General features: G+C 50.4%; 3 protein-coding genes across 3 annotated transcripts; all 3 read right to left on the reverse strand.

The window, feature by feature from the left end:
• Positions 1–643: 643 nt before the first annotated feature.
• Positions 644–3,497, reverse strand: GGI43DRAFT_382107 (kinesin motor domain-containing protein; the record flags this gene model as incomplete). Its single annotated transcript, XM_083203210.1, has 2 exons — positions 644–2,715; positions 2,786–3,497. 2 exons carry the CDS (start codon positions 3,495–3,497, stop codon positions 644–646), a joined length of 2,784 nt encoding a protein of 927 aa, XP_083062980.1.
• Positions 3,498–7,754: 4,257 nt separating this feature from the next.
• Positions 7,755–9,497, reverse strand: GGI43DRAFT_320610 (serine-threonine protein kinase 19-domain-containing protein). The gene has a single exon (XM_083201846.1). It carries the CDS (start codon positions 9,047–9,049, stop codon positions 7,925–7,927), a length of 1,125 nt encoding a protein of 374 aa, XP_083062981.1. The 5' UTR covers positions 9,050–9,497; the 3' UTR covers positions 7,755–7,924.
• A 1-nt stretch (position 9,498) lies between these two features.
• GGI43DRAFT_320637 (sulfate transporter family-domain-containing protein) lies at positions 9,499–13,283 on the reverse strand. The gene is made up of 5 exons (XM_083201848.1): positions 12,921–13,283; positions 12,142–12,864; positions 11,950–12,092; positions 11,347–11,893; positions 9,499–11,289 (listed from the first exon to the last, which is right to left on the reverse strand). The coding sequence occupies exons 1-5, from the start codon at positions 13,150–13,152 to the stop codon at positions 9,662–9,664; spliced, it is 3,273 nt and encodes a 1,090-aa protein (XP_083062982.1). The 5' UTR covers positions 13,153–13,283; the 3' UTR covers positions 9,499–9,661.
• Between the last annotated feature and the right edge of the window lie 214 nt (positions 13,284–13,497).

A 13,497-nucleotide genomic window follows, 5' to 3' on the forward strand; every position in this document is an offset into this window, starting at 1 on the left:
AAGCAAGCAAGCAAAAATAAATAGAGACAGAGAGTGACAGAGAAGAGATAAAAGATATGACAGAGAAGGAGAAGGAAGAAGAAAGAAGAAGAAAAGTGCAATGCTAGCCCACACCCCAGGTTTTTCCTTTACCCATTTTGAAGTCATATACTAGCCCAAATGCAAAATAAAAAAACAATCTTCTCAGGCAGAAGAGTCGAACCAGATCTCGAATCCAGCACCTTCTCCCTCTGCCTTTACATTCTGCGGCCTCTTCTGCCGCTATAAAACATCGTCGGGACGCACATCGCGTATAAAAGGGGGGTATTTTGTACTCTGCCACCAGCAATGAACCTCTGGTCCAATCCACAAAAAGAAACCTGTAAGCGACTCGGAATCCTGCATATGAATCAAACAAGAAACCCCTCCACTCGTGTTGCCCCTTCTTGTAGCGCCGCAACCAAGAAACAATCTCAAAAATTCGGGTATAACATAGAAAAAAAAGAAAAAATAAACAAAGCAAGAAAGATATGCTCCCGTGCCTCAACTCCTTGCCCCACAAAAATTTGTAACAAAAAGATTCTCATCACATCACACTGATAGAAACCAGTCCCTTGGCCCTCGGCCATATTCCTCTAATCTTTTTTCCTTCGCTTACAGGTCACTATGATGCTGCTTCAATAGCATCGCTGTGCTCTCCAATAGGTGTCGGAATGCGTCGCAATGGAGGCAGCACGCTTGGTGGCTCCCCTAGTGATTCCAACCGGTGGCTAGGTGCCAATCGTACACTCCCGCGATTGCCTCTAATGATTTGGCCAGTTTCGACTCGGTCTTGAATCATTTCTTCAAGCATATTGTTCATCTCATCAATACTCTTCGTTCTTCTCCTTTCCTTTATGGATATTGCAGGACTCCATGGAAGACCAGTTCGCATGCCGTCTTGTGAATGGGGGGATCGCGGTTCCGTTATCGAATCAGCATTGTCTCGCGAGCGAGCTGCGCTTCTCAATGCGGCCAGCATGCGATCTTTGTCATCCAGCCTGGCCCGCAGATCGGCAATCTCCGTGTCTTTCTCTTTCAACAAGGCAGCCACGCTGTGATCTTCGCCCACCATGATGCCCTTGGTGGGTACTGAGAAACCGGATGATGTCCGAGAGGAGCTGGCCCGGCGGGCTTGGAGTAGTCGTTTCTCAAGCGTCGAAATATATCGGTTTTTGTCCGCTAGATCGGCCTGTAATGCTCGGTTTTGTGCTGTCAGAGAAGCCATTCCATCCCCATTCTCACCGACACTGTCTTCCTCCGCGTCAATAATATCGGCTTCGCCTGGTATTATCTTTGGCCCGTAGCTTGATCGTCGTCCAATGGTAGAAGTAGATGCCACAGATGCTGTCCGCTCCAAAGGTGATCTAATAGAGAGTGCTACTGAGGATCGAGCAGATACCGGCGCCAGGGAGATCTGCGAATACCGAGCCAGGGCGCTCATGGTGCCATTCGAGTTAACACCCGCCGACTTAGAACTGAGAATCAGGCGGTTTAGGTGCTCGATTCGCTCTTTCAATGCTGTCCTTGCAAGCTGCATTTCCAACATTTGTTCTTCATGTCGCTCGGCCATCTCTTGCTCCTGAACCCGGTCTTTCTCAACCAGCTCCTTGAACTCCTCGTCGTTCTTCTCGTCGGTCTTCTGGGTAGCTTGAGCCTCCAATTGCTGCTTTAATTCCTGGATCTCCATTCGATATCGCTCCAAGAGCACTCGGGCACCACCATCACCACCCTGCCCCAGCGCTTCTTCAGCCTTCTTAGCATGGCTGACAATGCTATTCTTTGCACGGGAAGCGAATTTGAGAGTGTTCAAGGTCTCGATGGTATGATTTGCTGTAGTTGCCGCGCTTCCAGTAGCACCAAGTGCAGCCGTACAAAGAATACTGACTAGAGAATTACCAGAAAGAGCTCCTTGGAGCAGACGCGTCAGTTTGCTGTCTCGGTAAGGCAGATGTTTTCCTTCTTTGTCGCCGCCCTTATCCTTCCACTCGCTGAGCTTTGCAATGACTGTTCCGAGAGTGAGTAAACTCTTGTTGATATGTGCACCCTCTTGTCTTCGCTCCTTTGACTCTGCAGCCTTTTCCGAACCGGCAAGATCGATCAAGCTCAGGGTAGAAACTCGGACACCTCCAGGCAAGACACCTGATCGCTTGGTATCGCCATCTTTTCCGCCACTGGGCACACGCTCTCGACTTTCAACGATAATCTGAACCACGGCGTGACTTCGAGAACTTCGGGCGTTGAACTGCGTGCTGGCCGTTCGACGGGCCTGATCACCTCGAGCTATCACTCGAAGGAGCTGCGTAGGACTCTGAACAATCTCCTCTTTTAAAGGAGTAGCGTATACACCGCGTTTGCTGTCTTCTCGCAGCTTAATCTCCTCTTGTGGAGCGGCGCCGTTGGATGAGGCCATGCTCAACAAGTCCTGAATTTTTTCGTTATAAATCTCAAGATAGCTCACTCTCAACAAGAACTCGCGGGAGGGCGTTTCGCGAATGTAAGAAAAGATATCCGTAATCGCCAGTGGGATAACACCGGGCGATGATGCTGTTCCTTGCATTGAAAATGTTTTACCGGTACCAGTCTGGCCATAAGCAAACACCGTACCGTGGTAACCCTCCATCACTCTTCGAACAAGCCGCTTGGCGAGATGATCGTAAACGCGAGCGTTATTGTCATGAGTAGTGAAAACATTGTCTGCAGAATAAGTCAATACATCTTATCATTTTTGATAATGAGATTCTGGAGGCTGGGAAATATCACATACCGTAGTAATAATCACCCCCTTCTTTTCCCCTATATGCGATGAGAGCCCTCCGGCCATCAACCATCCATTCTCCATCGGTGTGATTATCATTTGTTTGATCAGGTCGCACACGGACGCTGACGATAACGTTGCCCTTTGCTTCTGCGCCGGATGATCGTTTTTCAGAGTTGCTACCGGACGCGTCGGCTGAGTCCTCATACGTTGTCGCTGATGTGGAATAAGAGCCCTGGGCAGAAGAGCTTCGGCTGTGGGGAGGGGATGATGCGCTCAGCACACCATCAGACATACGGACACTGCTAACGAATTTTCCTTCGGCACTCCCGTTTAACAGACTCGGTGTGGGCGTGGGAGTATTACTACTTGCTGCAGAGTCCCTAGCCGATTTCGGTTTTCGCGTAGGGCGACCGCCAGCCAGCGGACTGGACGGCATGCTGTTGCCGAGTCGGTTGTCGCCTTTGGGAGGCTTTGGAAAGGAGTTGATGCTGACTGTTTTTCGGAGGCTTTTGGTAGCTGCAGCGGCAGCCTGGGTGCTATTGTTGGGGGGAGCGGGAGATGATGAAGAGGGTGCTCGCAAGCCACTGCGAGGCGCATTGGGGGACTTTGGTGGACTGGGGATGGCTGCTGTGCCTTTGCGACCTTTGGGCACAGAAAGAGTGGGAAGAGAGGTGTCGGGGCCCATCGAGGGGCGAGGGCGCGGAAGAGCGGTCGCCATGTTTTTTTGCCGATGCGGAACAATATGTGGTGTCGGCTATGAGTAATGCTCGCGGGTGCGTCAACGGCCTGTGCGTAGTGCTTTGTGCTCGCTCTCAGAACCTCCGGCCGTCCATGAACGGCAAGATGCGTTGGATCAAGTGTCGTCGAATCGAAGGAATGTTGCGCTATCGAATGCTTGGGCAAGCTGGCTGCAAGATAATGGGGTCGAAATGACCCAGCGGACGGGGGCAGAGTAAATTACTCAATATCAGAGGCGAAAACAGCGGTACCTGGTAATACGATCACATTAGCAACGCTGCCCGTGACGAGTAGCATGTCCATCTTTGTCGATTGTTACAGCCCACAAGGCGAGCTGAGTTGGTGTATCGTTGGGTATAGGGGTCGGGTCGAGAGGCATCCACGATAGAGGGGGGCATACCGCTATCTCTCACGAGAATGTCTGGAGAAGTCTTTGTGAAGCGAATAAGACGGTGCGGAGCAACTGGGTCTCAAATCCCAGCCAAAGATACGCCGACAACGCTGAACAAGATCCGCCACAAGAGAAATGAAAGAGGAGAGAAAAAGAAAAGGTAGGGTGATTTAGGACGAGGGTTTCTCGTCGTCGCTTGGTGGCCAACAGAAAAGCGGTGGATTTCCTTTTTTTTCCTTTTGGGTAATGCTAATAATATGACAGATGGACCTGCCGACAAAGTACCGCCGGGGGTGGCAACGGTCAAATCAAGATTGTTGCAGAATTTGAACCACGGGCTCGGGGACGAGTTCCGAGGCGAGATCTAGCTCGGAAGATAATGAAGAAGAGAAAAAAGAGGATATATGAATAATAAGCGGCTAGAGGGCTTATTGAATTGCGATCGTGGGCGCCGTCGTCTATACTAGTCGAAGGGCGATTTGCGCGCAACAAGATGCAAGTCACGGGAATGGGGGCGCCGACAAGGGCGATTGCAGGGAAGGCTTCGGGGCAGGACGCAGCAAAGATCGATTCAAGACTAGACCCGCTGCTCTGGCGATGCTGACGTCGCAATGCCGAGAAGGAGGAAGCGAAAAGAAACAAAGAACGGTGTAAGAGAAGGCAATAAAGGCAAAATGAACGGAGTGGGATTCCAGCGGGCGAAAAAAAGAGAGTGTGGAGTTTTGCGAAAGACAGGACTCTTGAGAAACCTGTCTAAGCTATTGATAGGTCACAGAGTAAGTACATACATACAGGCACATATGCATGTACGGCCGCATGAAAGCACTGCACAGTAGAGCACACCTTAGTTTGCTGCGCATATATGGAGCACATAAACTACGTATACTGTACACAGTCGAGAGAGCGCGAAATGACCTCGCAGGGGCCCCACGGGATGGCTGTGATGAAATGTGATGGCAGCGAGTAGCATCTGCTAAAGGACCGTATTTCAGTGATTTGCCGTAATTTCGTATGCACATGCTGGCCCCAACCTCAGCGATCCTTGGGGGTCTCCCAGCAACAAGCTCCAGGTCGGTGCCGCACGGTTGGCCCAGTGCAGTGGGTAAGTAACTCGGTAGTACAGAGTAGCTCCCAGGAGCAACACTTTGTTCGTAATCGAGCTGCCTCTTCAGCCGGCAAAAACTGGGCTTGCAGAGAGCTTGCAGCCCGTGCTAGCGCGACGATTGGCCCCTGGGCGCCGCCCTGGCTCGTGGCGCCACCATACGCTAAGCCTCTAGCGCTCCAGCCGGCTCAGGGGTCCCTGTCAGCCACTGGAACATCGAGGTCGGCCGGTGCGTTCATGTCGCCGTCCAGCAGTCCCAGTGAACAGAGCTCTGCTGCAGGGCGAGCTGCAGCGGAAGCACAGCATATGCTACCCCGCTGTAGCTATAGAAAGTTCAGCGCGAGGCTCGGCCTACTAGTGTTCAAAGGCAGGTATTCGCCCACTGACCAAATTTTACAGCGGCCTCATCAAATTGAATGCGCTGCTCACTGGGGAAGACGCCATCACCCGCCAGGCCTCTCCACACGAAGCTATCCTGCTGCAGCTTAATTCGTTAATACGGACACGGACCACTCGGCATTCACAGCACTATCTTTCTTTCTCACGTTACGTCGCTCTTTTTCTCTTTTCTACCTTCCCTGATACAGGTACCAAGACATTAAATAGTATGAGATTAGCATTCCATCATTTCCTTATCGCTTCTTATCGATATCACATAATACAAGATATCAATCCTTCCTTTCCATCTCCTCTCCCTCAGCCAATGTCTTCTCTCTCCTACCAACTTGACCCCTTCAACGGTCCAAAGCCGCAGGCAGCCCGATTTCTAAAGCCTGGCTTCGCGATCCCCGACTCCCCGAGAAAAACGCTCAGAAAATCAGGGGACAAAGCTTGGAGAATCCCGGAACTATGCTAAAGCAGTGTAAGTTCCCTTTTTAGCCCCCTGGAGATTTTCTTTAGCGTCGAAGAGGAAGAGATTGGCAGCCATCTGGCGAAAAAGATTGGCGGCCTTCACAAGGACGGCGACTTGCGAGGGGTCGGAAAGGGAAATTGAGCAAAATGTCGTATCGACCAACAACGCTGTATACCCTGCTCCAGTCTCCAAGAGGCCACGTTCCGTCTGGAACATACTTTGTACCTGCATATCAAGTTCTCACACTAGGTTTGTGTGTGTGCAGCTCAAAGGCCTAGAGCTTTTTGTCTACGACGTGATGATGTGAATAGGTTCGAGTCATGCAGGCGCCAATCTGCAAGGCCTCCGGCAATTGGCTGCATTAGCATATGCGTCCGCAGTACGACATCTGGATGCAGTGAAAAGGGCTCCATCGATGACTTCAAGGGTTAAATTTTTAATATGGGCCTCGGTGACTGTTAGCTCGCGGCCTTTACTACTTTGGATGCATTTCGAGCTGTTCATAAATTAGCATCACGAGAAGAGGAAAAGCCCATCACGCGTTTGGTCTCCATCCATTGTGACTCCGACTACACGGACATACAGTACATACTGTCTCTACTGCATCTACTATTTCATGAAGCCAGTATCAACTTTCTTTCTCATCAACAAAGATGAGTTGAGCGTCATCGCGGGCCAAGTCAGAGCTAGCAGTTACCAACATCGCGGCCCCAGGATGTGAATTAGCCCCGGCCGCCTACCATACGCGTGCAACTTCGCCAAGGGCCGACGGGCACACCCAAGCGGGCTCTTCTCTGCCTTCTTCTTAGCCCTGTTGGTCGCGGTTCAGAGCCAGATTCCAACGACGCGTTCCTCTGGCGTTGCCTGCAGGCCTGTGATCAGTCACACGAGCTAACATATCAAGCTCGGCAGCACACACGGCGTTGCCTGTTAGTAGTTGCTTCAGCCCCAGTTACACGTGCGGATACGACGTGTTAACCACCTTTTCAACGTCCATCTTTCTTCGCCATGTTCTATAAACGTACCTTGTGTTGCTACTTTAAACTTGAAACCGTCATTCCCGCCTAGGGTGACATTTTGCCATGGCCGGGGAATTAATCATTCATGCCCACCTAAAGATAGAGTGCGTATTAAGACGGGCTTTCAACGATACGATCGCGCTTTATTAGTAGACATTACACAAATTAAAGTGAACCCCTGGTCAATGCTCTCTCGTCGCTCAGGCAATTATCACCACGCATGCCTGCTACATGTATACCGTATGCATGTTTCTATTAGCTTTAGTAGCAAATCGCATCAGCACATCCTACATAATAGTGGAAGCACACACCATCGCCACGAAAAGCCCGCCGCCTCCGCACTAATAACGACTCCGCTGTTTTTGTCATGCACGGGCCAGGGCCCGGATGGCACATGTCACCCAAAGGCTGATCATGGAGCCATTGTTTGATCATCACTTTAGCATAAAGCACGGCTTACAAGAGCAGACCCTGACAGAAGCAAGCAGCGATATGGTATAGATGTTTATTTGGCTGGCGTTTGAGGTTTCCGTTCCGGATACTATTCCTATTGGTGTTACTAATCCTATTGTTTGATACCCAAGTGTAAGATAGATTATCTTGTATCATAAGTGATACCAATAGCTGCTTGTTCAAAAGGTACATGTGTGTCTTGACGTTGCATCCCGCCAAGCTAATGCTTCTCTCCCAGCTCAACGCCATAAGCGAATTTCCTCAAGCAAGGGAGCCAGCGGTAATAAATCATAATTAAAAGATGCAAGGCGACGGACATGACACGCCTTCGTCTATCTAATAACCCCATTCTATGGACATTCAACGATCCACTCCCGAGCATACGGGTTCATGCAAGTCTCAGGCCTCGTCGTCTAAGCACGACACCAAGACACATCTCGGCAAATCCTCCTCTTCCCATGATACCAGGTACTTTATATCCCATCATCCAATTCAGCCCGATCTCGGCAATCGTTGCTTGTATACAACAAGTACTGTGCTTTGTACACCAAAAGCCATAATCTAATAAACGCCACATGCTTCAAAATTCTCACCCTCCCAGCGCCCTCAGTCCTCTACCCACGCTCCCCGTCTCAAATACCTCCACGATCCCCAGCCCAACCGCTTGTCCCAGCACCCACTCCCACTCCACGCCCCAAAAGTCCTTCCACCGCGTCCCGTACAGTCCTCCCCCTTCGAACCGCTCCTTGAACCAGTTCTCCGGGGCCTCGCCCCATTTCGTCTTGTCGAGCATCTCTCGGAGCCAATCGACCGCTCCCTCTGCCAGCTTCAGATACCGTCCGTGCCCCGGCACCGCAATGCGGAAGTCAGAGGCTCCGGAGGATGACACTGGCGAGCCCGTGAGAGTCGGTGCGCCGCCACCTCCGCCAGCTAGATGAATCGCATTCTGGCCCCCCACTGCTGATACCGTGCCGGAAGCAAAGCGGGATACGTGATGGATCGACGTCAAGGTCGTGCGGTCCTCTGGGCGAACGTGGAGTGTAGTCCCCGGAGCCGCCTGCAGCGAACTCGTCATGAATCCAGCTCTCACAAGTTCATCTATGCGGCTGTGCTGGATAGCGCCCCTCGGAAGTGTCTGTGCCGTGGGATTTTCCTTCAGAAACTTCAGAAATTCATGCTTAGAATCGTCAGACATTCCCGTGTTTCGAATCATAGCCTCTAGGTCCGACGACTCGATGAGGGCCTCTCCCGTGCCGCCTCGTCTCTCGACCCTCACTTTCCGGAGCACTCCGCTTCTGGAGAGTTCGACGACTTCTCGCTCCACCTTTGATGGAGATGTCAGAATGGCGTTCAGGTGGCCAATCGTAACGATGGGCGGCGTGCTCAGCCTGTAGTTGAGAAGCTCGGTCGTCCGCGTAGACTTGAATCCCGTAGGCGGTACAGGCGTGAACATCTTCCCCCGGATGTATCTCATCGCTTGGACCACATCTCTCAGGGTCAACTCCTCCTCGAGTATCTTGGCTATGCCGACATCCGAAAGTTTCTCTTGGAATTCGGCTTCCAGGTCTCTTTTCGGCGCCGGTTTCTTGCCCTTCCGAGGAGACTGAGATGAAGTTTTGGGTGCAGTAGCAGTGCTTTGTCTCACAGGGCTAGGCCTGCTGGGCTTTCTCACTCGATTGGAATCGCCCAAGATGGATCGTAAGCTTTTTGGCATTTTTCTTATTTCTCAAAGAAAAAAAATAATGAGAAAGAATGAAACACTTGTTCCTTTTTCATCTAGGCTTTATTCAAAAAGCAGCGACCGATTTGAGCTCCTGGTAGGTTGTACACTGCAGCCTAAAAGTATGCGCATCATTTCATACCAGGCGTATCCTTGAAAATAAGGTGGCGTAACCGGCGTCCGGATGAGGAATCATCTGAGAACACGGCCCTTAGGTGTTGCGACAGAAGTGGAAAAAAAAAAGTCTTGTTCTACCAAAGCAAAATTTGTGGAGAGAGAGCCTGTCGCAGATAGAAATAGTGATAGCTGAGTTTTTAGCAGCCATGTAGAATCTTAAGACTTTGGTGGCAAATATGAGCGGCTACGCTGATTCATTCAAGTTGGCTTACTAAAACTCAAGATCTAAGAGCCTCATTCCATATATTAGTCACAAAGCAGCCCAACATGAAGCCACGAATTGGAATAAATAATTGAAGTAAAATAAATTAGATCTCGCTATAAATTCAATTTACGCTAAATCAAAAATCCAACAATGCAATTTCATATGTCTCTCTTCTTCTCCTTATTCTCTTTCAAACGCGAAATTCAGTACAAGTAGTTCCTTGGTTATCCAGCTATAGTCAAAATATACGACGTGATAGCACTCATGCGCTCACTCGTCAACTTCAGCGAAATCTTGAGAAACTCTCTTGCAATTTCGGGTTCCTTTTGCTGAAGCTTCTTCCAAGATTCTAGATCCATCAGCCACACAGTGCAGTCTCTCTCGACTTGTGCTGTTGCCGTCCGGCTCGTTTCGGAGAAGAAAGGCAGCTCGCCCAACGTAGTGCCAGCCACGATGCTTTCACACAGCCAACCTTGAGGGAGGTCGTACTCTGCTCTGATGATACCACGCTCCAAAAGGTAAAAGCCATCGGCCGGTTCGCCGCGTTTGAATAAGACCATCCCAGCAGGGTATTCCTTTCGCGTAAAGTAGGGCGTTGCTTGGAACCAGAAGTCTTCATTCTTGTCGCTCAGCCCCTGGAAAATCTGCAGCATGAGTCGCAGCGGTTCATTAAAGCTCTGCCATCTGGAGCGGCGCTGAATTTCAACACTGTTGAGGGCGTCATGAGCCGCCTCCGCAAGATAGTTGCGGCGCGGAGAGTTGAACGGTGCGTCGAAAGAGGCCAACGCTGTCGATGTTGTTGGCACATCTAGATTTTCCGTGCTGCTATTCGCCGAGTTCATCTCCTCTTGCCTGGCGTAGAGGGTCTTTAGCAGGTCGTTTTCGCAGCTTTCCAAGGCGGAATTCAAATCAGGCAGCATCATAACTTCAATACTGCCGCTTCCCAGTCCCACAGCTCGCAGACTCCGACCTAGTTCGCTATCGGAATCTATGCCACTCAACATAAAGTGCACGCCCTTTTTATTCAAGATCCGGCTAATAGTGTTAAAAGCTTCGCCGGCAGAATAATCAAGCCCACTAACATGCCACATGTCGAGGACGAGGAATTTAATCGGCTTTTGCGCAAACGTATGCTCGTCCAGAAGTGCTCGAATCTTGGCTTCCACGCTGACAATTGTGCCGAAGAACAGGTATCCTGTGAGTTTCATGATGTATATTTGCCGTCCGACTTTTTGCAGGTAGTTGTCATGCGATGGGTTGCGTCTGACGGTTGAAGTAACAACGTCACCATCGTAGGATCCTCGAATAGCCGACAGTCTTGATGTCTGGATAATGAGCGATACAAATGCTAGCAATATTCCAACACCAATGCCCACTACAAAATCGTAGATACCCATGACGAGAACAATAACAATAACTGTGGCGAATTCTGCAGGTCTGAGCTTCTTTCGTGGCAGCCATACCGCCTCCAGCAGTAGCTCAAATCCAAGGTCAAAAATCAGTGTTCCTACCATCATGACGGGGATCCATCCAATGATGCTAGGTCCAATAACCATAACACCAAAGGTGAGAAGCGCAAGCATATAACCAGCAAGCCGCCTGTTTCCTCCGGATCGCAGGAAAAAGACTGTGTTGGCATAAACCAAATAGTTTTGGATGCTGCCTATGCAGCCTGAAACAAAATTAGAATAACCATGGAGCCTTAGCTCTTTATCCAAATCGGCATGGTCCTCTCCAGAGTTGAGCGCCAACGCAGGGACGTTGATGGGGACGTGAAGAATGCCAAAGAAGGTCAAAGCAAACATGGCCGGGATCACTTCAACGATGGCTCTCCAGTGTACCAGTTGAAACTCTGCTCAATTAATTAGCCATGGTAAATGATGCGCTGGGTAGTAAGGACAATACTCACGGTACAAGGTGTAGAAGTACCACCAAGGTTCGTCTGGCGGAGGCCCTACGAAAATCCATCCCTGATCTCGGAGTGTGCTCGGGTCTAATACATCGAGCGAAAAAACGAAGAGATAAAAGACGAGGGGAATAGCCAATATGAATAAGGGGAGGAAGTATTTGGACGCGCCTTTCATTTGACCATAGAATAGGATAATAGCCAAAACTAGAGGGCACGTCCAGAGCGGGATAGTTTTAGTTTCGAAGAGCTTCTCCAATGTGTCGAGGTTATACTCCAGACTTCCTTCTAGTCGAGCTGAGACTTCAAAACCCGTAGCTATTAAGAACCATCCGACACCACCTATACATCCTATCAGGATATGCCTAGGGATGAATCCGACCATGTAGCCAAATTTGAATTTCCCCATGAGATAGAATACCAAACCAGTCAGCATGGAGCTTAGGGCATAGGCGACAATCGTTGTGGCGATAACCGCATCAGGGTTGTCTTCACCAACAATGTCCAAAATCTTGGCCGCCATGTTGTGAAAGAAGGGAACAACTTCGATCTATATTAAGGTTAGATTAGAGGACCTTATTAGCTATCAATATTGCTTGCACGTACCAGTTCAGATCCCACTGCTCCTCTGAATATACTGCCAGTAGAAAAGACGAGCTGGGCCACAATTGTGCTGACATAGTATATAGAAATACCGGCAGATCCTAAGTGGGAGAAGAGAGGTGTTCCAAGAGGAAACAGGATCATACCTGGTTTGGTCAGCTGCATTTTTCTTGTGGTTGTATATGATAGACTCACCATATGACAAGGCATCCAGGATGTTCAGTAGTAACCCGACCGCGACCGCTGGAAGACAAGAAACTGGATCGACAACAGCAGTCTCCCAAATAGCCTTTCCATTCCAGCTACGTGGGCTAGAGGCAATCTTTGCGATCCGAAAAACATGGCGCTCCGCTTTCTGGCGCCTCTCAACCAGTCCGCGCAGCCATCTCGTCCGTGCCAGCGTCTTTTGTCCTTCAAGATCGACGCTAGTACTATCTCCCGATCCAGATGCTCGTCTACCAAGAAGAGGGGTATATTCTGAAGCTTCCGTTGCGGCTGTCTCTGGACGATGCCGTGTCTCGTCGATTGGCGAGGACTGGGCTAGGTCGGCGTCGGCATTCTTAACTCGAGCTTGCGGGATGTTGGCTTGCTCCGGTAACGACGATGGGGGAGACGATCTCTTAAGCAAATTGGCAAGCGCAGAAGGTCCCTCTTCCTCCCCAGTTCGTTCTACATCTTCTTGTTCTTCTGGAGACGGCGGTTCAGAGACTTCGAGGATAGTCCCCGAGGAACGTCGCACGCTTCCCTCAATGGAGTCGGCATCTCCAAATTCCACCCCAAAGCCGTCAGGAAATGACGGTCTATTCCTCTGGAGGAAGCTCGGGCGACGTTGCGTTGAGCCATCGGACAGCAAATAGCTCGCTAGTTCAGCTGTATCTTCGCGGACACTCCTCGCAATCTGTGCGCTATCGACCGGGGCTGTTCTTCTTATTAGCGACGCATGGCATTGTATGGAAACGGCGCAGTGTAATTACCCAATTGATCTCGTACTGAGGCATGGATGAATGATCGGATGGGCTCCTTATAGCCTTGCGTTGATCCCACAGATGAAGATAATAGTTGGTGTTGCGAATTGCCGGCCTCCAGTGTCGAGCTCTCAGCGTGGCTAGCTGTATCTGGACGGTCGTGTTGCGATTGCTCTGTTTGCGAGGCCAGGCTGGAAGCTCTCTTCCGCCACGGCGAGAATCCTAACACTGAGGACGACATGCTGGGAGCATCCAATGGTGGAGCTCTGCCGATGTGCAGATCGGCGATGCTTCAATGGCGATACGGCATGAGATGGAGATGGGAATGTATTCGGAGAGAGCACAAGCGAGGCAGCGGACAAATAATCACGGCGAAGAGTCAGCCTATGCGCAGAGCAGGCGCAGGAACTCAAGGAGAATTAAAGGGCAGCGCCATGAAGAGGAGAAAAGAGAAAAGCCCATGCAGAGAGAAAGGGTCGGCAGCATCATGGAGAGAGATAACGGCTATCGAGGGAACTTTGCTAAATCAAGAAATTTCCGGGGCGGTGGCGCCGAGGCCGGGCCCGTGCAAGTAAAATAGACCTTC

This window comes from Trichoderma evansii (assembly GCF_050947405.1).
Source record: "Trichoderma evansii strain SZMC 28006 chromosome Unknown GGI43scaffold_5, whole genome shotgun sequence".
Taxonomy (NCBI): domain Eukaryota; kingdom Fungi; phylum Ascomycota; class Sordariomycetes; order Hypocreales; family Hypocreaceae; genus Trichoderma; species Trichoderma evansii.